The 23,943-nt window shown below is 35.5% G+C and overlaps 1 protein-coding gene across 1 annotated transcript in view; it reads left to right on the top strand.

Moving 5' to 3' along the window:
* Positions 1 to 23,173, top strand: part of LOC150098057 (uncharacterized) — a 345,306-nt gene extending 322,133 nt beyond the window's left edge. The window contains exons 24-25 of the mRNA XM_090406364.1: positions 10,497 to 10,634; positions 21,157 to 23,173. Coding sequence (XP_090262490.1) covers positions 10,497 to 10,634; positions 21,157 to 21,299 — 281 coding nt within the window. The 3' untranslated portion in view covers positions 21,300 to 23,173. The remainder of the gene's footprint in view (positions 1 to 10,496; positions 10,635 to 21,156) is intronic.
* The last annotated feature ends 770 nt before the right edge of the window (positions 23,174 to 23,943 follow it).

Here is a 23,943-nt window from a genome sequence, read left to right on the forward strand (position 1 = left end):
AATACAAGCCATTAGGGAAAAGAAAACCAGGACGTCCTCTTAAATGATTCAACAATGACTTCTAAGGCTGGAACAGGCCATGCTAGGCCTAAATCCTTGATATGCATGATGATGATGATGATGATGAAAACTAAGACAATATTAGGACTTTGGAATGCTGGCTATAGAGAGAGGTTGAAGAAATGTGAATTGCAGAGTTTGTTGGATAGGAGGGAAAAAGGTGATATAGAGGCATTTAAGTTATTAATGGTACTCTAACATGTAGGGATAAGGAAGTGGTTATGCCACTGTATAAAGCACTGTTCAGACCACACTTGGACAGTTGTCCTCAGATTTGGTCACCTGGTTTTCAATGTGATGTGGAAACATTGGAGAGGGTTCAGAGATGAGTGACTAAGACAGTATTAGGACTTTGGAGAGAGGTTGAAGAAATGTGAATTGCAGAGTTTGTTGGATAGGAGGGGAAAAGGTGATATAGAAGCATTTAAGTTAGTGATATGATTTTATCAAATTAGTCCAGAGAGGATTATAGAAAGAGTAAAAGGCAAAAGAGGAAGAACCAGAGGCAATCCCTGGAAGTTATGTAAGAGTGTGGTGACGGTGGGTGTGAGGAGTAGATTTTTTACATAGAGAATTGCCAGTGAATGTAACACATTAATGTTGTCAATGCAAGGAGTGCTAAGGATTTTAAAATTTAGTGTGATAAATATGTTGTCAATTGAATGAACCTCCAATGACGAGTCTGCAAACTCTATGAAGGATGTAGTAATAATAATAATATTATTAGCAGTATCTTCATACCTTCTGTGAGGTGAGGATAATGTGGTCATCTTCAGTGTCACCAAAATGTGGTTTTGCCTTCTCTCTCTCCAGAGGGATCTCGCTTCACCTGCCTTACCCTTAGCAATACACAGATCCAGACTATCAGATATATTTGCTTGGATTTACTTGGATCTACAGGCCTCTCCTGGCATAAAGATATCACATCAGCATGGCATCTAAAAAGTTTGGCATTTTCTTCTACTGAAGATGCTATATTTCAACCACTCAGCTATCATCATGCATATCAAGGATTTAGGCCTAGCATGGCCTATTCCAGCCTTAGAAGTCATCGTTTAAGAGGACGTCTTTCTTTTTCCTAATGGCTACTATTTATACAAATTTCCACTCAGCTACTACTTATACAAATCTCAAATTTTCTTATTCTTAGAATTCTGTTCACATAAAACCCCACTAAGACCTCATTGCTGTCCACAGGAGAGCAGTTTGGCTCATAGATGATTTCTTCTTTACAGTCCATTTCAATGTCCATCTCATAGACACACTGCTTCAGCATTGTGTCTGTTCTACACGAATGAACACAACCATCATTCTCAACAAAGTGGAAGAATTTTAACAAAGTGTTAAAACAAGAACAGCAGCACTGCTCAATGTCCCTTTTCAGGGAAACTACACACAAAACCAGCTTCTCTCTTCCTCTTTTACTCCATTTATATTTGTCTTCTGGAACAGCCTTCCTCATGAAGTATCCCAAACAACTACAACCTGCAGTTCTTCAACAAAAATGTCAATAAACTTCTTTCCTCCCCCGCCACACACACACAGCACTGATGTGCTTATAGATTCTTTCACCTCTCATGTGTAGGATCAATATATGAATCACTAACTACTGAAATGAGACATCCATTTTTTCTCACTTGACAGGAACATTCGAAACTTGGCAAAATTGGACATGTCCTCTTTCTGCAGCTAGCAATTTATATATATATATATATATATATATATATATGTATGTATATATATATGTATGTATGTATGTAGAAAGTATTTTACCTTGGGTATATAGTATATTAAAGATACCAAGCTATTTTAAACCTGGTTTTACTCCAATTCCCAAGTAAGCAAACAGACAAATAAGTCAAGTTTGCGTCTGCACATAATGCAAGTCTAGCTGACCCTGCAGGTAGTGCAAGACCTGGGTAACTCATGAATATTAATATCAATATATATATAATATTCATCAAAGCTTGATTTCTTCCTCAGTCTTAAGAAAAGGCTGGTTATATTCCACTAATTCGAGCCCTACCCAAGGGCCTAAGTTGTGGAAATACTTTCTGAAAATGAAAGCTGTGCCGAACAAAGAGGTCTTTTGCAACTGCCCAATTTTTAATCCAACTTGAGTGCTTCTAGATGTTTTTTAGGGATGGTGCCTAAAGCACCTATTATTATGGGAACAACTTTTGTTTTCTTTTGCCAGATTCATTCAACTTTGATTTGCAAATCACAATACTTTTCTTTCATTTTCTTTGTCGTCAATCCGACTATCTCCTGGTACTGATATTTCGATAAACATAACACCCTTGTTTTCACTTTTTTCAACCACTGTGATATCGGGTGTATTACATTCCAAGCTTTTGTCAGTCTGGATTTTGAAATCCCAGAGTATTTTAGCTTTTTCATTCTCAACCACTTTCTGGTGAACTTTATGCTTCCAATAGCCTTTAGATACTTTAAACCCATACTTTTTACATAAATGCCAGTGGATTATCTTAGCTACGTTATCATGCCTTTTACGGTACTCAATTTGTGTGATTTTGCTGCATCCACTTATAATGTGGTTACCATTTCTTCCTTTTCTTTGCACAATCTACATTTACTGTCATCTTGAATTTTTTTGTATTTTTGCCTTCATAACATTGGTTTTAATGGCCTGTTCTTGTGCTGCAAAAATTACCGATTCTGTTTCTTTCTTTAGCTCCATTTCTCAACCATTGCCAGGTCAAGTTGCTGTGCTCTATGCTGTGAAGGTATTTTCCATGCAATGCCTTATTTTTCCATCTTTCAGTTCTCACTTTTACTTGGTTGGTTTTGTATTCCAATTTTGTCTCCATTGATTTAAATAAACCCTCTTTCCTTACTTCAATTAGAAATTTTTCCGTTGTTTGGTGCAGATAATCATTTAAACTTCGTTTTTCTTCTTCAATAACTTGCTTCACTTGTAATAATCCTCTACCTCCTTTTTTTGCATGATAGATATACCTATCAATGTCACTGTGAGGATTGAGGGCATGGTGCATTGTCATTTTGAGTTTTTCAGTCTAAATCTTCCATCTCTAGCTGGGTCCATTCAACAATGCCTGCTGAATATCTCAGAACAGGTATGGCCCAGGTATTAATTGCGTTTATCAAATTTCCAGCATTAAGCATTGACTTAAGGAGTTTTCTTAATCGGCTTATGTATTCTGCTCTAGTTCTTTCTTTGATCTTATTGTGCAGAATTTGTGATGCTTCTAAAATTCCCAAATATTTGTAGCTGTCTTCGAATTTTATTGCCTTGATTATTTTACCATTGAGCAGCTAGATTTCGTTCAGATCTTCACTTTCCTCTTGTTATTCCAGCAATTGCACATTCGTCTAAGTCAAAATCCATTGATATATCTTGACTGAATATGTGCACAGTGTTAAGCAATGATCCGAGTTCATTCTCTGATTTTGCATACAACTTCAGATCATCCATGTATAAAAGGTGAGATATCTTTGCACTCTTTTGCGCAGTTTGATAACCATGAGCAGTTTTATTTAAAATTCTAGTTAAGGGGATCAATGACAATATAAACAATAGAAGAGATAATGAGTCTCCATGAAAGATGCCCCTTTTTATGTTTACCTCTCCAATTTCTTCTCTATTTTGAACCAACGTTGTTTTCCAGTTTTTCATGCTGGATTGCAAAAATTTTTGTACGTTTTCGCTAATACCGAATGGTTCTGTGCATTTTATAATCTATCCAAGCCATATGAAAGTTGGTTTTTCTACATTTGCAATTTTTCAGAATCATTTTGTCAATCAGCAATTGGTCTTTTGTGCCTCTTGAATTTTTGCTGTTACCTTTTTGTTCAATTGGGAAAAGAGAATTTGCTTTAAGATAGCTGTATACATTATCAGCTAGTATGCCTGTGAGTAGCTTAAAAGTTGTTGGCAGGCAGGTTATTGGTTGGAGGTTTTCTGGATTTGGACCTTTTTCTTTATCCTTTATGATCATAAACGTTTTCCTTGCTGTTAGCCACTCTTCTTTGCTTTTTCCTTCTAAAACATCATAAAATTGGTTAGCAAGTCTTTTGTGTAAGCCTGTTAGATATTTCAACCAGTAGCCATGTAATTCATCTTTCCTGGGTATTGACCAATTTTTATTTATTTTTAGCTTGCTTTTGAACCATTTCAATTGTTATTTTCAGTTGGTCCATTTTTCATTCTTGAGATTCGTTCAATCCACTTTGCCTTGTTATTGTGCCTCTTAGGGTTGTCCCATAGGTTTTTCCAAAACTTAAGTGTATTTTCTTTGTCTCTGGTATTTATATTTATATTTTCTTTAAGGTTATCGTTCCTGCAGCAATCGATTTTCTTGTAAAATTGGTGCTAATTTGCGCAAAACGTCTAATTTTGCTTGTACTGTTCAATGTGTGCATTATATCTTCCTATTTTAGCTGCAACTGCAACTATTTTTTTGCTTCACTTCCTCTAGTACTTCATCAATAGGTCGTGTTCCAGTATTATATCTCTTTATGAGGTTATTTTGGATTTTTGTGTTTTTAAGGTTTTTCAAATTGCTCACGTCTGCTCTGAGTTTAAGAATTTTATTCTCCAGTTGATGCTTCCATTTTGGTTCCTGAGCCTTGCTGCTTTTGGGCTCACTAATCTTATATCCTAATTCAGATTTTACGACATAGGCTATTGAGCACATAAGTTGATTCATTTGTCCAATTGTTTCAGTAGGAATATCCCTTACAGCTTTATTGGCCTCTTGTAGGAGTTCCTTCAGTTTTTGTTGAGGTACTTGTCTCAAAACGTCTAATTTTGCTTGTACTGTTCAATGTGTGCATTATATCTTCCTATTTTAGCTGCAACTGCAACTATTTTTTTGCTTCACTTCCTCTAGTACTTCATCAATAGGTCGTGTTCCAGTATTATATCTCTTTATGAGGTTATTTTGGATTTTTGTGTTTTTAAGGTTTTTCAAATTGCTCACGTCTGCTCTGAGTTTAAGAATTTTATTCTCCAGTTGATGCTTCCATTTTGGTTCCTGAGCCTTGCTGCTTTTGGGCTCACTAATCTTATATCCTAATTCAGATTTTACGACATAGGCTATTGAGCACATAAGTTGATTCATTTGTCCAATTGTTTCAGTAGGAATATCCCTTACAGCTTTATTGGCCTCTTGTAGGAGTTCCTTCAGTTTTTGTTGAGGTACTTGTCTCAATACTGGGAGTCTAACTCGTTCCTGGTTGCTGTTCATTTGCTCGATAATTTCTCTTGCGAGTTCTCGTTCCTTATCTGATAGCTTCCTTTCAACTATTTGTATATTTTCAAAATTTTCAGCATTCTGCACATTTGAATCTGGTTCTGCTCCATTCATATTCTTGGTCACTTCAGGGTCAGTATGGTCTCCTTTTACAGCTTGAGGTTTCAGTGCTTCCAGCTCAAGTTCACTAAATACCTTGTGTTTGATAATGAAGCTGCGTTGCTTGCATCAGCCTTTCAAATGAAATTTCAGAATTTGGGTGTCGTTCAAGCCAAAGTTGGAACATTCATTTCTGAAATCCCCTAACTGATGGGTTTGAACTGTAGAAGCACTGCATGACTTGTTGATTTTCAGCCATGCTCCACTTTTTCCTAGTAAATACTTTCAAGTTCTGTGGATCTTACTCCTGTAGCCCATTTGTCATAGGCTGTCCAGGAAGCCTAACATCCAGTGCGGTCCTTGGTAGCCCGCACGACGACCGATGCGGTATAGAGTTCTGATTTGTCTTCACCATTTTTAACTGGGGGTGGGCAGGTGCGTGAGATGAAAAAATAGGTAAATAGGACAGAATCACCCCTAGCCCTTGAATACTCTAATAGCATTGGGGGAAGGAGCAAGGTGAAAAGAAATACAGAGGGAAAGAAGAGTAGGGACCAGTCTACAGATAATATAACAGGTGTATATTACATGAAGTAAGGCGTGGCCAAGCTTCAGGTACCTCAGGTTCGCCGTGCCTGTACTCACTAGAGTGAGCCCTTGAGGATTATATATATATATATACATGCACACAGCAATATTTTGTAAAACAGTAGGTGCTGGTACACATTCTTTGCTAAAATTAAAATAATACCACATCCATATGTCATGTGTCACTGTTAACGAAGGTGCTGGTATGCCATATCACTGCATACCATTCCCCCCCCCCCCAAAAAAAGCACTATCTATCATTTTGTTCATGTAGGATATCCTCTTCTCTTAGTCAAGTCTCACTAATGCCAATAATTTTTGGTCTAATTTCATTAACCAATGCAAAACTTCATTACTTTTATTGCTAATGTTTCTTGAATACAATGAGGCTAATATGTATTCAAGTAACTCTTAAAACCTGACTGGTTCAAGTAAGCAGTCTTAATTGATTCCATTAACCAAATTCCTTACCTCACTGCTGCAGTGATTGCTTTTCTTATGTGACTAAAATAGTATGGCCATTCTCAGGGATTATCCCTTCCATGCTCATTCTCTCTCTCTCTCTCTCTCTCTCACCCACACTATGTACCTCTTATCTTATTGCTCTCGTGCAGCCACTCTCTCATACCTAATTTCCATGACTAATTACATTCACTCTTTCTTCAAGCACATAACACCAAATTCATGCATAATCCATCTTGCAAGTCAAAATCCTTTCTATATAACACATACAGTCTACCATTTCCTCTTGTGCAGTCTGTACATTGAATCATTTTTTTAATATCTGACCCACAAATGAAAGGTTTTCTTCCTTCTTGCCAAAAGCAATACTCAATCTTGATTCTTTTTTTTTTTTTTTTTGTCTCATTCAACAACTTTATTCATATCTTCTCTCATATATTATTATTATTAAAAATAATAATAATAAGCTAATGCCTGTTATTCCTTTATAGGGAGTAGGTGAGGCCTTTTAACCCTGTCTAGCTTTTAGAGACTAAGTGGGCATCTCAATCTCCATCAGTAGCCATTCAGAAATAGCTAATGAGTACATTTTGCAAACATTACACTGCACAAAAGTACCAGCTTATCTCTTTCAAGTTGTTTATTCTGACTAGCATCATTATTTTCTCCATTTCTCTTCTGTTCTTGTGGCACATCATCATATCCTTTTTCACCCAGTTCTGTTTTTTGTATTCTGCCATTATGCAATCCTGTTTTTACTGTACTGTTTCCATATTATCCATATGACACTCTTCTTCTTTCCCACCTCTACTACTGCTTTCTCACATACATCTCTATCTGCCATGTCAGTTCATTTGATCCTTTATTAGAAATTTCACTTGAATTCAAAACCTCATATGCTCCTCTACCTGTCAAAGTCAAATGCATCTTTTTCAACTGCTACATTTTCCCTTGTTCCAATCATCATCGACAGCTTTCTTTACTCCACTGTTGGATGAATTCCTCTTCATGTTTCTTCCTTTTAATCATTCTATTTTTTCTCTTCATCCCATCTTAATCCTGGCATAATGCCATATATTATTGTCTCCATATCCATTACCTTTGTTTTCTTATCTGCTTATCACTCTCCCAGAATGGCTTTTCCATGTTATACTGTGTTGTTTTTAGTCTCTCCAACTGTCTTTTAGTAAGGTTCCAAGTTGCACTACCACACAGAATTGCTGGAAGTACATATTGGTTGTAAATTTTTTTTAAAAAAAAAAAAACAGTTTGGTAAATTTCCTTTAAATATATCATTTTATAGGTTAAAATTTTTTTATCATGTTGTTATTCTGAGTGATATTTCATTACCAAATTTATGGTCACTTGTAATGATTTGTCCAAGATATTTAAGTAGCCTCACTGTTTAGGTCTGTTTTTGATTTATTTCTATGTTCTTTCTGGAGTATTTCCACTATACATTATTTTTTATTTTTGCATATTTATTCTTAGGCATATCTTTAAACTTCATTTAATTCTATAATCATGTGTTCTGATATTTTTGGTGATGTTCCTATTAGTAGTATCAGTGGAGAATTGTAGATTTCTCAAATATTCTTCATCTATATTTAGTCCTCTTTTCTCCCAGTTCATTTTCTCATAGCATATTTATAGGTTGTTGCAAAAATGTAGTTGCCTCTAAGCCCTATTATTTATTTCTATTTCCTATTCTTTTCCATTGTATTTATTTCTGTGGAGAAAAAAAAATAGTTCAGCGGACACAACATTTTTTGCAACAACTCGTGAATGTGTTATGAGAAACTGGACCAGGAGAAAAGAAGATAAATAAGGATGAAGAATATTGAATAATCTGCCTTAAAATTATCCACATTAACAGCATGTTCTGGTAATGTATTCCATTTACCCACAATTCTCCATGTAAAAAAAATCTACTCCTCACATCCTTCTTCATCACATTTGGGATTTTATGGGATTAATCCCATAAAATCCTCTCACTAACTTAAATGCCTCCGTCACATTACCCCTTTTCCTCCTATCCACCAAACTCTGCAATTCACATTTCTTCAACTTCTCTTCACAGCCAGCATTCAACTCTGGGCCCTCTCCAGTGTTTCAACAGCACATTGAAAATTAGGTGACCAAATCTGAGCACATTTGTCCAAATGTGGTCTGACCAGTGCTTTATACAGTGCCACAACCACCTCCTTAACCTTACATGTTAGGTACTTCTTATTATAGTAGATAAGAAGTACTTGGCGTAGCATAGTAACCTGCTGTGGTTTATCAGCAAAAAAGACATAAGAAAAATACTGAATAACTTGGACATTAGCTTCCAGCCCTGATGGTATCTCTCTCTGTTTGTACTCAAACATTGTGCTCCAGAGCTAACACATCTTATATTGTCCATACAATCTTCTATACTTAGCTAACACCGTATCCCAGTGTGTGGAATCAGTCCTGTATCCAGCCTATTTCAATAAAGGGAGATAGAAATTTGCTATCAACCATTCACCACATCACCTCAATCCTCTCCAGAATAATGGAGAAAACATTAGTAGTCAACTTCTCCATTGCCTAAAGGTCCACTAGTTAATGAGCAACATTAATGGTTTTTGCCATTGATGTCCCACTGACCTCAACCTACATCGCCCACCACTAGACATGTGCCATGGAAAGCTTCAGAGAAACATGCTGTTGACATTTCCAGAAATTTTGATTGCATCTGGCATTGAGGTCTTCTAAGCAAATTGACATCCTTCAGTCTACCTGCCACACTTTGTAATTGGGTAGCCAGCTTTCTCCCTGTTTATTCTTTGCATGTCATGGTGGATGGCTCCTTCTCTTCAAGCTTCACCACTGATGCAGAAATGCATCAGAGCTGTTCTATCACCTATCTTTTTTCACCTGTACATAAATGACCTATTTTTGGTCATTGCTAATCCTTTTTCCAGTTTTGCTGATGATAGTACTCTCATTTATCTTACCCTTACCCTCAGTAACACACATATCATCAGAGAGTATTGATTTCTCTGCTTCAATAACATATACCTTCAACCTCTCTTGACATAAACTTAACACATCAATTGCTCTCTCAGTATCAAAAAACTAGGCATTCTCTGCTGATCAAGATTCTATTTATCCCCCCCCCTCCCACACACACACACTTCTAACAACTCTATACAAATTCCAAATCTACCTATCCTTAAAATACTGCTTACATGTTACAATGAATTGAAAAAAATGAGTGGATGGTGCACTTAAACCTTCCTAGAAAAAAGAAAAGAGAGAAGTTCAGTTCATAAATGATCCTTCAGTTACACACTTACTTCAATTGTCTCACTTAATTCAGTTATCTGTCTGTTCTATAGATACTTCCAGGGTCGCTGCTCCACTGAACTTGCAACCATTATTCCTCCACGTTCTGTTGCTCATGTTAAAACAAGAGCATCAGCTACCCAGCATCACTTTTCATTGCAAATGTAAACACACCAAAATTGTTTCTCCTCTTCCTCTTTTATTCCATCAACCTATGTCTGCTCGAACAGCCTTCCTCATGAAGTATTTCCAAAAAATTACAACCTGCAACTCTCCAAGAAAAATAGCAGTAAACTTCTTTCTCAATCTGCACTTGCGCTCCACACAGCACTGTATGTGCTTATAGGTTCTTCAACCTATCACATATGGAATCAGTATTAAAAAAAAAGAAAGAAAGAAATGTGCACAAATAATGAAAATTGCATCTCTCATTTCTCCCTGTTATCTGTATTTCAAACACACACATAAGTGTCCATTCTGCATTTTTAGCTTTATTTTTCACAATGTTCTGTTTGATTTAATGTTCATTGGAAATAAAAATGCATAACCAGGTTTGCTTAAAAGTATGAAAATGTCAAGTGAAGCCTCTCATCTCCTCTTCACAGGCATATTGAATTGGTACTTCTCTTTTATATTGATTTTTGTTTTTGATTTATAAGTTATTGTACTCTCCTTTGTATATTCACTTTTTTTAAAAAAACAAAATTAAAATGTTTTTTTTTTTTCCTTACATAGCTTGTAAGACCCACAGGAACTGTGATAATGGCCTTTGTTTACAAGAAAAATGGATCTGCAATGGAATAAATGATTGTGGTGATTACAGTGATGAAAAAGATTGTACCAACATGTCAGGTGGATTTAATTCCCCTAAAGGTATGTAGTGAATATGGGAAAATGAGTTGAAAGTTTATTAAAAGTTCAGTGCTATGTTAAAAAGAAGTGATAATCTTAAAATAGTTTTAAAGATTACCAAGTTAAATGGGTAAGAATAAAACGTATGAATTATGTGAAATTAAGCAAGCATTGTGAAAAAGTTTAAGAAAAAGTATAAATGATAAAATAATGACTGATTTCAGGAAAATTTATGGTACAGATTAGGATACAGGGGATATGATAAGGAGATATGAGTAGACACTGGTCTTGCTAAAAGAAGAGTGAGAAGGTAAACTGTGAGTCTGCTGCCTTGGCATGATAGGGTTGAGAAAGACCATGATTGCTAATGAATCAGTGAAAAGATTGTACAGGAGGAATTGTGTGGGTGATAGATGTATGGAATGAATTGAGTAAATTTGATGGATGAAATGTTTGGAGTTAAATCGTTGGACAAAGTGTTGTACAATGAGAGTTTGGAAGTGCAGAAGGTTACTGCAGGTGCTGTTGGGGGGGGGGGGGGGGACAAATGAGTGTCAGTGTAGAAATAATCGTGAACTGCAGGGTACATTTTCCCAGATTCCAAATCAGAATGGTTTCATAACATAATGACATTATGAAGGGTAACTGTGGGCCCAGAGGCATGTTCAAGTGCATGTCCACAAATGTTAAAATTATCAGGGGAAAAAAAAGGAGTGAAGTTTTTGGCATTGATCAGCTGAACTTGACTAAAAATGATAGATATCGGTGAAACCTGGTTGCCAGAAGTTGATAGAGTTACAAGAATAGAATGAAAGTGATGCATTTTTAGGAAGGACATAAGGAGAGCTATTATTGATGGCAGCTGAAAAACTTCACTCAACAAAAGCAAAAATTAAGGAAGATTTTAGATCTGAAGGAGATAGTTGATTTAAGTTATCTGATGTGAGACAGAAGCCAACGGGATATAACATATATTGTTGGTTCTGCTGTAGATCATAGCAGGGGAAGAGGAGTGCACACAGAAAGATGCGAATGCCATGCATTAGCAGATTAGCATAATTGAGTGCAGGGTAAACAATAATTATGGGGTCTTTCAACTATGAGGACATAAATTAGGAGGAAGGGGTGCATGGCAAGATGAAAACAGAATTTATACAGCTACTAAGGGTAATTGCCTTAAAAAAAAAAAAAGCATACAAAAGAGGGAACTAGAGGTTTCAGAATGCTGAATTCGGTAATAGCATCAAATGTGTCCATAAACCACAATAGCCGCTCTACCTCCAATCATGAAAAGGAACCATGCAGTCTTGTCCTGGAAAGTTGCTAAACACACCGGATTCTTGGTTAATAAAAGGTTTGTGGAGTTGCAAAGCTGGTGATTATGACAAATTTAGGAGGAGGCAGCTTGGAACAGTGCAAAGAAAGAATGTCACTAATGCGAAGGAAGTGGTTAGGGATTGTTTGAAGGGAAACAATATCAGTTTGCATGCCCAGGGTCAGGAGGATAAAACAAGTGGGAGTTAAATGGATGAGTAATATAAAGTAGTTGCTGTAAAAAAGAAAATATTGTGGAGGACATATGAAGAAAGAGGTGATCAGCATACATATTCATGATGAGTAATACAAAAGTACAGGCAAGAAAGGTGACCAGTATGGTAAGGAGATATAAATCGAATAATGAGAAAAAATTAGCCAAGCAGGCCAAAGGAAATCCTAAAGTTTTTTTTTGCTATGTAGTGCCTAAGAGGAAAATGATTATGGAAGGATAACTTTATGAAAGGACAGAAAAATGAAATGATCACTTTGCAAGCATATGTGTCATTGAGGTGATGATATTGTGCAGTTGCCACTATGATAGAGTCTTATATGAGAATTGAGGTATGTGAACTGAAGTTGTTCAGCATGTTGAAAAATATCGATATGAACACAGCAGTGGGATTGGACAGCATGTATTATTAGAATATGTAAGAGAACCGGCAATGCCTCTGAATTTAATATAAGTCTCAGTTCTTGCAAGGTTCTAAGGGAGTAGAAAGACATTAAGACAGTTCCATTACACAAAGATGACTCTAAAACAGGTAACAAAGTATAGACCAATTAGTATTGTATGAGTGGTGGTTAAAGTATTGGAAAAGTTGTTTAAAGGTAAAATTCAGGAATGGGTGGATAGGAATATGATACTGTGAATTTGTACATTTTACAAATCCATGCACGCAGCTTGGATTTGAAATTGAAAATGAGAACTCTCTCCCTTTCTTAGATACACTAGTCGCACGTCTTCCCTCAGGCTGTCTATCTTTCACTGTTTACTGCACACCTACACATACTGGCCAATACATACATGCTAACTCATATCACCACCCTTCGCAAAAATTTGGAATCATTAACACCCTCAAAAACAAAGCTATAACAATTTGCTCTAATGAACAAGCTCTTAAACAAGAATTAAAAATTATTAACAATACATTTATAAATAATGGCTATAGCAAAAATACTATCACTAAAGTTCTTCATAAAACTTCATCAAAAAATAATATAGATTACAGTAAAACCATAGTGTCCCATACGTTAGAGGGTTAAAAAAAAATAATAGAATCCTACACCATTATAATCTTAATGCCACTTTTAAAGCACCTTTAAAATTAAAAAAAACATATTCAACTCCTCTAAGGATCCTCTCTCCCCCATTGGCACAGCCTGGAGTTTATCGCACTTGTAACTTGTCTTATATTGGGGAAACTGGACGTACAATCCCTATCTGTTAAAAAAAAAAAAGAGAGAGAGCGAGAGAGACAGGCATTAAATTTAACAAGTTTGGTGAAGCAGGTTTCTCACATCATACAAAAACCTGTTATGAAATGGGAAATTTTAAGAAGCCTGTGAAATTTTGATTAACCATCCTAATCTTAACAATAATGGTGGCATAAAAATCCCAAAAATTTGAATGGCACACATTCAGCCCACTTAGTTTCCAGCAAATTCTGACTTTAGGACTAAGCAATTTTTCAGCTGTTATTGGCCACTATCCATACCAGTTGGTTGTAATTTATATGTTTAATTATATAAGTAATCTTTTATTTTAATTTATTATTTATTAATTTTTTTCCTTTTTGTAAACTTTTTGTTCTCCAGCTTAATTTAATTTTGTAACCTAATAGATAATAATAAGACTCTAGCTTTGATGTAGTGTTTTTTTTTATATATATATATATGTATATGTATACTCTAGATCAGTGGTTTTTAACCAGTGTTCTGTGAGAAGTTCTGGAATTTGTCAGCACAAATTAATTTATTGATGGTTTAATTGATGTTTAATTCTTCTTCTTCAACCTTCTGGTTCTGTCCACTGCTGGACGAAGGTCCCCCCCCCCCCCTTGATTTTCCAGATCACTCGGTTTTCTGCTTCTCCCATCCATCTCACTCCTGCAATTTGTTCCAGTTCATCTCTCCACCTTCTTCTTGGTCTTCCTCTTTATCTTGCTCCATCCATTGGTCTCCATTCTGTTGTTTTTCTAGTCTATCTCCTGTCACTGCATCTGGCAATATGGCCAGCCCATCTCCACTTAGCCTGTTTAATGTATTTTACAATATCCATGACACCTGTTTGAGATCTTATTCAGATATTTGTGTTCCTATCTCTTAATGTTATTTTTAGCATACTTCTTTCCATGCGATGTTGTGTTCTGAGTTTTTTGTTTAGGGCTTCTGTTAAAGTTCATGTTTCTCCTTATGTTAGGACAGGAAGTATGCACTGGTCGAAAGCTTTCCTTTTTAGACTCATAGGGATGTTACTTCTGAATATGTCTCATTTTCTCATAAGCCATCCATCCAAGGTGAATTCTTCGTTCAATCTCTTTTCTTTGGCACTCCTCAAAGGATAACAATTTGGCCCAAATATACATATGAAGTAACTTGTTCTATTTCATGGTTCTCAATTTTGATAGTTCTATGGTTTTGTTTTTTCTCTATTTATTTTTAATCCAATTTCTCTGGAGGCTTCATTTAGGTGATTTAGCCTTTCCTCCAGATCTTCAACATTATCTGCTATCAGGACAATATCATCTGCAAATTTCAGATGATGCAGCCTTTCTCCATTTATGTTTATTCCTTTTGTTTCCCAATCAAGGCTTCTAAAGACTTCCTCTAGTGCAGCTGTAAATAATTTGTGAGATATGGTGTTGCCTTGCCGGGTGCCTTTTTGTATTGGGAACTTTTCACTGTTTTTATATAATTTAATTACAGAAGTTGCATTATTGTAAATATGTTTTAGTGTTTCAATATATGGTTTCTCAGTTCCCTGGGTTTCGAGAGCTTGTAGTGTTGCAAATGTTTTAACTGAATCAAATGCTTTTTCATAGTCTATATAGGCCAGGCATAAAGATTTATTGTATTCAATTGATTTTTCAATGAGCTGTCTTAATGTGTGAATATGGTGCAAAGTATTGTAATTCTTCCTAAATCCAATTTGTTCACAGGATTGCATTCCCTCTAATTTAGATTTTATTATATTAATTAATTAATTAATGGTGTTTAATTAATTATTGATTAATAATAAAAATCAGCTAAATTACCAATTAATTATTAATTTATACATTACAAAATAACCAAGGTGTTCCTTGAAAATTTCAGGATTTGTGAAGTGTTCCGTAGTCGAAAAAAGTTTGAGATAAACACTGCTCTAGATTATGACTTTAATGTGAAGGTCGAAACTTCGAGTGTTTATTTTGGTTTATGTTAAACTAAAGTTTTACTCTAACACCCTAATTGTGTCCATAATTTTCATGATGTGACAGCTATTATCTTTTGCCAACAATTCCAGCCTGTTTCATATTGTTCTGTAAGTACAGTAATCCCTCGATTAATGTGACCCCGATTAGTGTGTCATTTTTTTTTCGATACCCAAATTCGATTAGTGTACCTATATACATCTTAAAAATAAATGTTACAAATTTTAAAAATTTTCTGTCTATTCTTTTTTATGGCGAACTATTTTAAAAAATTGCTCACTAGAATGAAATAATTTAGTTACCAATTTAAAACATTTTACGAAGTTATTTTTAATGGTATACTATACTTCTTCCATGTATACTATGTTCCAAATTTTTACCGCCAAAATGTATGTCATCTGCTATAGTATGGCCACAGATTCGAGACCCTTCGACAATATAGTATATTCGAGAATATAGTATAGCCACAGATTCGAGACACTTCTGCGCATGTCACAAAAAGGAGAATCCATTCCGATAATAAGGTAATCAATCCAGCTTCTGGGATGAGTTGTTTATTATTACACGTCAGAAAATTAACTTCTCTTTTATGATCATTGTAGTTTTTAAAGTGGTAACTATTTTGCTTGTATAACAGTTGGGAAATTTTATCTATAAAGCACGTGATTTCGCATGTTGGCGACTAATTCATGCATCCTTCATTTCTCCCCTTTAATGATGACATCCAAGAGTTAATTAAATCTCATTCTGAAGAATTGAGTGATTCCGGCCTGCTAAATTTAGATGCACAGTGGGAAGATCTCGAAGAATATGAAGAAAACTTAACCACTAATAGTCAGCCAAAAGAGATTTCACAGAAACAATTTGAAAATATTTTTCATACAGTTGAAGTTTTTAAGCAGCAATGCTTAGAGGCTGACCCTGATGAAGAGAGAAACAGTAAAATTTGCAGAAGAGGCAATAGGGCCATACCATCAGTTGTATGAAAAAAAGAAACAAAATGCCCACCAAACTACGTTGGCTCAATTCTTTGTTAAGAAGTAGAATAATAAAATTTATATTCTGAATATGTTTTATTGTCTTTCAGCTTCATGGTTTTTCCTTTAACTAGACCCTGAGACATACCCTAATTCTTTTATAAAAAAAAAATTAAGGGTTAAAAAAGAAATCTGAGGAACAAATTATACATTTTCCCATAGGTTACTTACTATATTCGATTAATGTGCCTGTTTTAAAGAACGCATTAGGTGCACTAAATCGAGGGATTGCTGTACTGTACATCATTAGCATCCCTGATTGCCCTTCTTTCTTTTCATCAGCAAATAATTGCACAACAACAATCCAAGGATCACATCCCTGGAGTATACCACTGATCACCTTAAATCTAGCAGATTCATATCGTCCTATTATTAAGTTATTTCTATATGCAAGTTCTCACCAACTTCTAAAATCTTCAAAACCATTCCAGAGATACTCGTAGGCTGACAGTTAAACATCAATTCTTGCACCATCCTTTGTACAACAGAATTATAATAGATTCTTTCCATTCCTGTGGGATCTTTCCTGAGATAAACTCAAATTATACAAACATGTTTAACATTGGTGCTGATATTCCTTCTTTTCCTATTGCTAAATTCTTATCCTAGTTATGCAACAATTCTTGAATCTCCTGCTCATGCACTTCTATCTCTTCATCCATTGTACTGATAGCCCTGTATGCCATGTTGCATACGCCTAGTTGACAGTGCCAGATTAAACCCTGTGGAGGCCCCTAGACAGTCGAAATCTCGGGAGGCCTCCTCGCAAATTATCTCCTAATATTTGTTTAATTTTACCGACCAACAATTTTAATAAACCAATTTTATTACACAAAACAATTATTAATATTATTAAACAAAAAGTAAGGAATTTTTAATTTTAATAAACAAAGAAAACTTTAAACATTCACTTTCCTCAATTTTTTTGTGGTGAAATCTTTCAGGATATCTTGGAAGTCTACCTTTTGCACCGTCTAATTTCTGTGTGATAGAAATTAGATGGTGAAGTTAATCGAATTTCATTATAACTCAGAAAAGCTAACTAACTTACGCAGATGTCAGGTATATATAATTGGTGTTCTCAAAGCTTCCACTCATGAATATTCTACTGGAGTCTGCAGGAACTTGCAACACACAAGCTCACAGAAAGCTTCATTTCTGGTGGTTTTTCATGCATGCACTCTAGTGGGATAACATTAATGTAAAGTTTTCATTTCTTTGAGTTGATTCATTTTTTCTATCTTTTGGAAATAATTTAAGAAAGCTTGATTGTAATTTTCTTTCGAGATCAAATTAATATTATTTTGATCCGTTGTTGTGGGGCCCCTAAAAGGCATGGGGGGGGCACATACACCAGTGCCTACTCTGCCTATTTGGTAATCCGGCACTGCTGGTTGATATAATTTAGTGAAGCACTCGTTATATGAACAATCACATCTACTTCTGACACAAGGGTACTCTACACAGTCTAACCATAAATACTGTTATAACTTGAACAACTCATAAACCTTTAATCTATCAGTAAATCATTTACATCTTTCAGCACATACAAACCACATGTATAACATGCATATAGCAGCACTAAATGTTTGAAATGTCATCTTTTGCCTTCACGTATGCCCAAAGTCTGTAAGACCACATATCAATGGTAGCATGCACAACATCCAACAGAATTACTGCCACTGATTGCTCCAAATCCACCTTCAGGTTGGTGATACTGGAGTGTCGTTTCTTGCCTTCTCAAGCTCCACCTACAATTTGAAGTCCAACAGATTCAGATTAGGACTTCCAGATGGCCAATGAGATGATATGTGGTTGGACACATTTGCCTCCAACCACTGTGCGATCCTTACCTCATGTGCAGGAGCTGAGTCCAATTGGGAGGTCCACTATAAGGTGTTGTTCAGGGGCCAACCACACATTCCAGCATGATGTCTTGATACACTTTGGTGAAGGTTTTGCCCCTTTCTTGCAAAAACTTTGATGCGTCTGATATGTCACCCCCACTATCAAACCATCACTGATATGGGGTGACGACCTCTCTGAATTCTGGGTGCTATGTCACACGCTGTGTGACTATCCAGGGCATATATCCATTTGTTTTGTGGTTAAATGACTTCAGTGGTGAAAATCTTTTCATCTGTGAAAAGGATATGGCTGTTTGTGTACTGCTGGAGAAGTGCCTTTGATTTTATCATGCCACATAAGTTGTTGTGTTAAGATGCATCCCCAGGTCATCAGTTAGCACACATGACATTATTTTGTGTGAAATGTTCATCTTTCACAACATCACTTTCTATGTTCTCACAGGATTATGGCAGAGTGATGCCCTCACAAACTGTTGCATTCTAACACACTGTGGTTGACCTGTTCTTTGACTGTCAGATATGTCTTCAGTGTTATTATAATGGCTACCATTCCGATACACAAACACTTTACTGATCCCAAGTGTTTTAAGCATTTTGAAAATAACAGGTGGCTGCATTCCAACCTTGAAGTGCTATTACAGCTACACAGTTCTCATAATCTCCCTGTCGCATGTTAACCTGTACAGCTAGATCTCTCTCTACTGATAAATATATGAATGTTGGCTGCACACAACCCCACTAATGGAACTGGGCCTGCTCAATTCTGTGGGAAGCTTTGGGGTGTGTGTTAGTTGTAACAGTATTTATGGCAAGACAAAGTACATTTAGTATTCCTCCACATTCATTTTTTCTTTTACTTGCAGCATAATGATAAAATTCTTTTGGATTGCCTTTTGTCTGCACACAGTCAATTTCTTTTCGTACTATAACTCTGCTTTCTGTACAATACTTGTAACCCATTTCACTCCCACCCTGTTTGTTCTTCGAACTCTATTGACACACACTCATATGCAGAATCATATAAGCGTTGTTTCAAGACTTACAATGTTCTGCTGCTGCTAATAACCTTACCTTTCAGTAACTTAATTATACCTTGGGAGTAAACTTAGTATTCTCCTGAGTTTTTCATAATTTTCAGCTTTGAAATACAAAGCTGAAAATTATGAGATCTGTATCCTAGCTACTTCCCTTATTAGTATGACATGATTCCTCTCATTAACTGGCAGCAAAACAGTCACATCTTTAACTCTGACCACTTTTGTAGTCTTGTTTTAATTCAATACTGTAAGCATAAGTATGAAGTAACTTCATGACTAGTATACTTGTACATAGATGCTAAGTTTGCAAAAAAATTATATTTTTTGTTTGATTCTTTATCCAAATGGAAGCAAACAAAGTTTGCATGTAAAGTAACTTCATGACTGGGCTACTTGTGTATAGTGGTTGGTGACATCACATGAATTGTCTATTATCCCACAATAGGCAATCCATAATGTTATAACATTATATATCTCCTTTTGGACATATATAATGTTATACATTATGGAAGGCGATCACAATCCAGACTGGTTTCAACCTTTATTGAAGTCTCATTAGTGGAAGCCACACCAGGAGAGATACCTTATCTTATATGTCTTATAGGTCTGATTCCTACTGATGAGACCTCAACAAGGGTCAAAACCAGTAAGTAGTGACCCTTCCCATAATTCAAAGCATTATACATGTCTGAAAGGGTGTGTGTGTGCTTTGCATTATGGGATAATAGGCAATTGATGTAATGTCATCTACTTTGTACAAGCAGACTATTTGTGAAGTTATTTTGTATGTATTTTGTCACATATAATATATCAGGAGCCTCTATAGTTCAGATGGTATAGATGAGCCCTTTGGTTGGAAAGACCCTGTTTCAAATGCCATTGGTGAGGGGAGAAACATTTATTGGGTCATTTCATAGTGAGCTAGTCGGCCTCATGGAAGTGGAGGGTTTTTCTCCCAGAAACTCGGGTTTTTTTTTTTTTTTTTTTTTTTTTTTTTTTTTTTTTTTTTTTTTTGTCCTTCAAAATAATCATACTGGCCCTGTGAACACACAAATCTGCAGGCATAAATACTTGCTTTAGGTGATGAGTAGCAGCAGAGGAGTGGTATGCCAGTTGCATTAATTTGCTGTGATCCCAAATCAGGAAATTTGTCCTTTCCTGAGGCTGGGTTAGGTTGAAGAAGATAATATATCAGAGAATCAAGTGGAAAAACCTTCTACAGGTATGTAATAACAGCTTCATTGATAGCTGTCTGCTGTTCTACTTGAGTTGTGTGGTTTGCCCTTGAATCTCCTTCCTGCACTGTCTGTTATACTCTAAAAAAAAATTTATTTAAATCACTTACATGAATGGGGACGGGGGGTGGAAGCAGATGGAGATAGAGAAAAGGGAAACCACAAACTTCTGCTTTGGAGATAAGATACTGTTTTTGTAACCTTAGGACTTCTTCAATAAAGTACTGATGCCCAAGAAAGAATTTACTGCTAAATAGCCTTTGTATTTACAATCTGGGAATGGTCTGTTTTATACATGCATACCTGCTTTCAAAAGAGTCCTAATTTTTGAAAACAGTTGTAATATGTCCATAATTTAATTATCACAATGTTGAAATCTACATAGTCAGCTCTCATTGTAAAAACTGTACAATGAATTCACTCACTGTAAAAAGACTTCTCTGCAGTATGAGTTGACTGGACCATGATTATTGTATGTAAATCATGCCAACTCTTTATCATTTACTGGTGTGACCTAAAATTTTAATTTTAGAAACTAAAGTTGAGTATTTTCAATAGTCAAAAACAGTTATTAAGCTAAATTGTTGAACATATATATTAAATTTTTGCTCTAATATTAATTGTTTTCAATAATTGCAGTGTCTGTAGTGATCCTGGCTAGTTCAGTAATATCAGCCTTTCTCATTGGTGTTGGAATTTCTCTGCTTGTGGGCTATATAAGACAGAGGATCAGAAGAGCAAAAATAGGAGGCTACACAAGTATTAATGTGATCACAGATTAATACTTATTAATCTATGATCACATTAATATTATATAAGCGAACCTGTGTTTATATTTATTTGTTGAACATATGAAGTGAATATTTAGTTTTAAATCAGTGCTTTGTTTTGTTTTGCTAGAAAAAATCCTCTGCAACTTTCCAAATTAAGATAGACCTTTTTACTTCATATATAAAAAACAGAAATTATCCTATTATTATCTAACTTATGTTACCATTGCAATAAATGATCATAATTATATCACTTTGAATACCAGTCCTGTGAATTTATTCTTTATTCATAAATTAAAGATACCAAGAAATTCTCTCATCTCAATGGCTCCCACTGAGATGAGACCTCAATAAAGGACAAAACCAGTCTGGGTAGTGACCTTTCCAATAATGCATAGCATTATACATACCCATAAGGATATGTGCTTTGCATTATGGGATACTAAGGCAAGTGATGTGAGGTCCTTTACCACCAGTTGCCCCAGTCCTGAAAATAGTTCAGGTGCAAACTTGTTTGCTTTCACTTGATTAAAGGATTAAACCAAGTATGTAATTTCTTGATATCTTTAATTTATATTGTTGAGAGGCTTATACGCTGGTTAAACATGATAACTAATATTTAAGGAATTGACAGCGTATACTAGAAACATAGATTAAATAAACTTTAATTTATACTTTCCGATATTTCGGCGAACGTCACGTTGCCATCTTCTTGGGAACTTACTACTAAGACACGTGCGCACAAGTACTAATAACAGCAAATGAGACTAAAGCTAGGAAGCTAGCATTTTCCTAAAGTCCTGATGGTGCCCCTGGTGGGCTATATTGGTAGTTCTTGGCCTTTGGGCTGAAGTTCTGATAAACGTTTCCCAAATTTGGGGCAGTCTCATGCATCCAAATTTGTTGAGGTTTGGCATGTTCCTAAGGGCCGAGGCTGATTCCATGAATAGTCTTTCATACTTGAACTTGCTGCGGTGTATTACTGTGGCTTTCTTCCATCTTATTCTGTGGCGAGTATCCAGAGCGTGGAAACCACACTCTGGGATGAAAATACTACATACTGTGTGTTACACTGATGGTACTGATTGCTGAAGCTAGGGATTGGAAAGGTGGTAGTGATCAGAGTTTGAAGTTTGGAGAGCATTGCAGAATTTAGCAGAATAGCTCAACCGGTTACTTGGATGTTGAAGAACACATTGACAAATCAAGATAGGATGTTCTTATCCCTCTTTACATGGTGTGATATAGCCACACTATATCTTGACTACTGTACACAGATTTGGTCACCTGCATTTCAAGATCCAGAGATGAGTGAGCAAGATGGTTACTAGTCAGTGGAACTCCCTATGAAGATAGATTGAAGGTATCAGTTGCAAGGTTTGGCTGAGAGGCAGAAAACCAGCTAGCAAATTGATTTCCTAAAGTAATCACATAAATGAGAGAGAGAGAGAGTTAAATTTTTAAATCACATAGATTACTCACTTTACGTATCGCTGGATTCCTGAATTTGAAATTTGCTTAAGGCACTGAAATTGTATGGAGCCCATTCTAAGAATGTGCAAATATCACCTCTGGTATTACAGATTGTTTTATAATGTAATTATGTATTCTAATTCCACAGACTAGATTGCATTTAGTTGGATTTTTAAAAGATAAATATTTGTATGATAATGGTTTTTGTTTTTTTCTTTTTTCTTTTTTAGAATAAATCTTAACTTTTCTAAAGAATATGCTTAGTACATTACTATGTATAAAGATGAAGCTGTTTATGTAATATATTTATTCCATTATCTTCGCAAACTGTCTTATTTTTATACCGAGATTTCCGAGTTGTACATAATATAAAATGTGAAATCTTGACAATAAAATTATCACTTTATAAAAAAGGTCTTATTTATTATCACTAGGTGCTCATATCTCTCACAAAGTCAGCTGTACCACACTTTAAATTCACTCTGACTTGCACACCCACCATTCTTCAAACGAATATCCTGGTTTTTATTCTTCTGCAATTTCCATTTTATGAGAACAGATGGAAGAAATTTAATTTGGTAGATAGGAGGAGTGTTATTAATGAGAGAAACTTGTCAAATGGACACTGGAATAGATCCTTCTTTACTTTTGTCCTTTACAATACAAAATCTCTAGCGTGTTTGGTAGCTCCTCTTAATCATGTCACTCCTCTTCCTATCCACCACGAGGATAGGAAGAGTGTCATGTCAAGGCTTTATAAAATAGAACCACCACATCTTACCTCAGCTGGTCACTATCCTCCTCACCATTGCAGTAGTATGCTGGATAGTCTTAATTTTGCAATGTCCATGATTTTCAACTCCCTCTTCACCATAATCCCCAGTATAGTATAGTACATTACTTGACACTTTGTTGGAGATGGGATCCTGAGAATTAAAGACAATTTTAATTTCTAAATCCCCAAAAGTTTAAGCCTTCTATTAAGTGACGTTGCCCCCCCCCCCCCCCAGGGCCGGCGTTACCATTTAGTCGAACTATGCAACTGCCTAGGGCGCAAAACTTCAAGCTATGCTTTATTCATACTTTACTTTAACATTTTAAAATATTAAATTTCGGTATTTTATAACTTTTTTTTTGTAAATTAATTATAACAGAATTTTCAAATTAATTAAAAAAGAAAATA

This window comes from Typopeltis vanoorti, chromosome 16 (genome assembly GCF_054136105.1).
Source record: "Typopeltis vanoorti isolate ZY-2024b chromosome 16, IOZ_Tvanoo_1.0, whole genome shotgun sequence".
Classification (NCBI taxonomy): domain Eukaryota; kingdom Metazoa; phylum Arthropoda; class Arachnida; order Uropygi; family Thelyphonidae; genus Typopeltis; species Typopeltis vanoorti.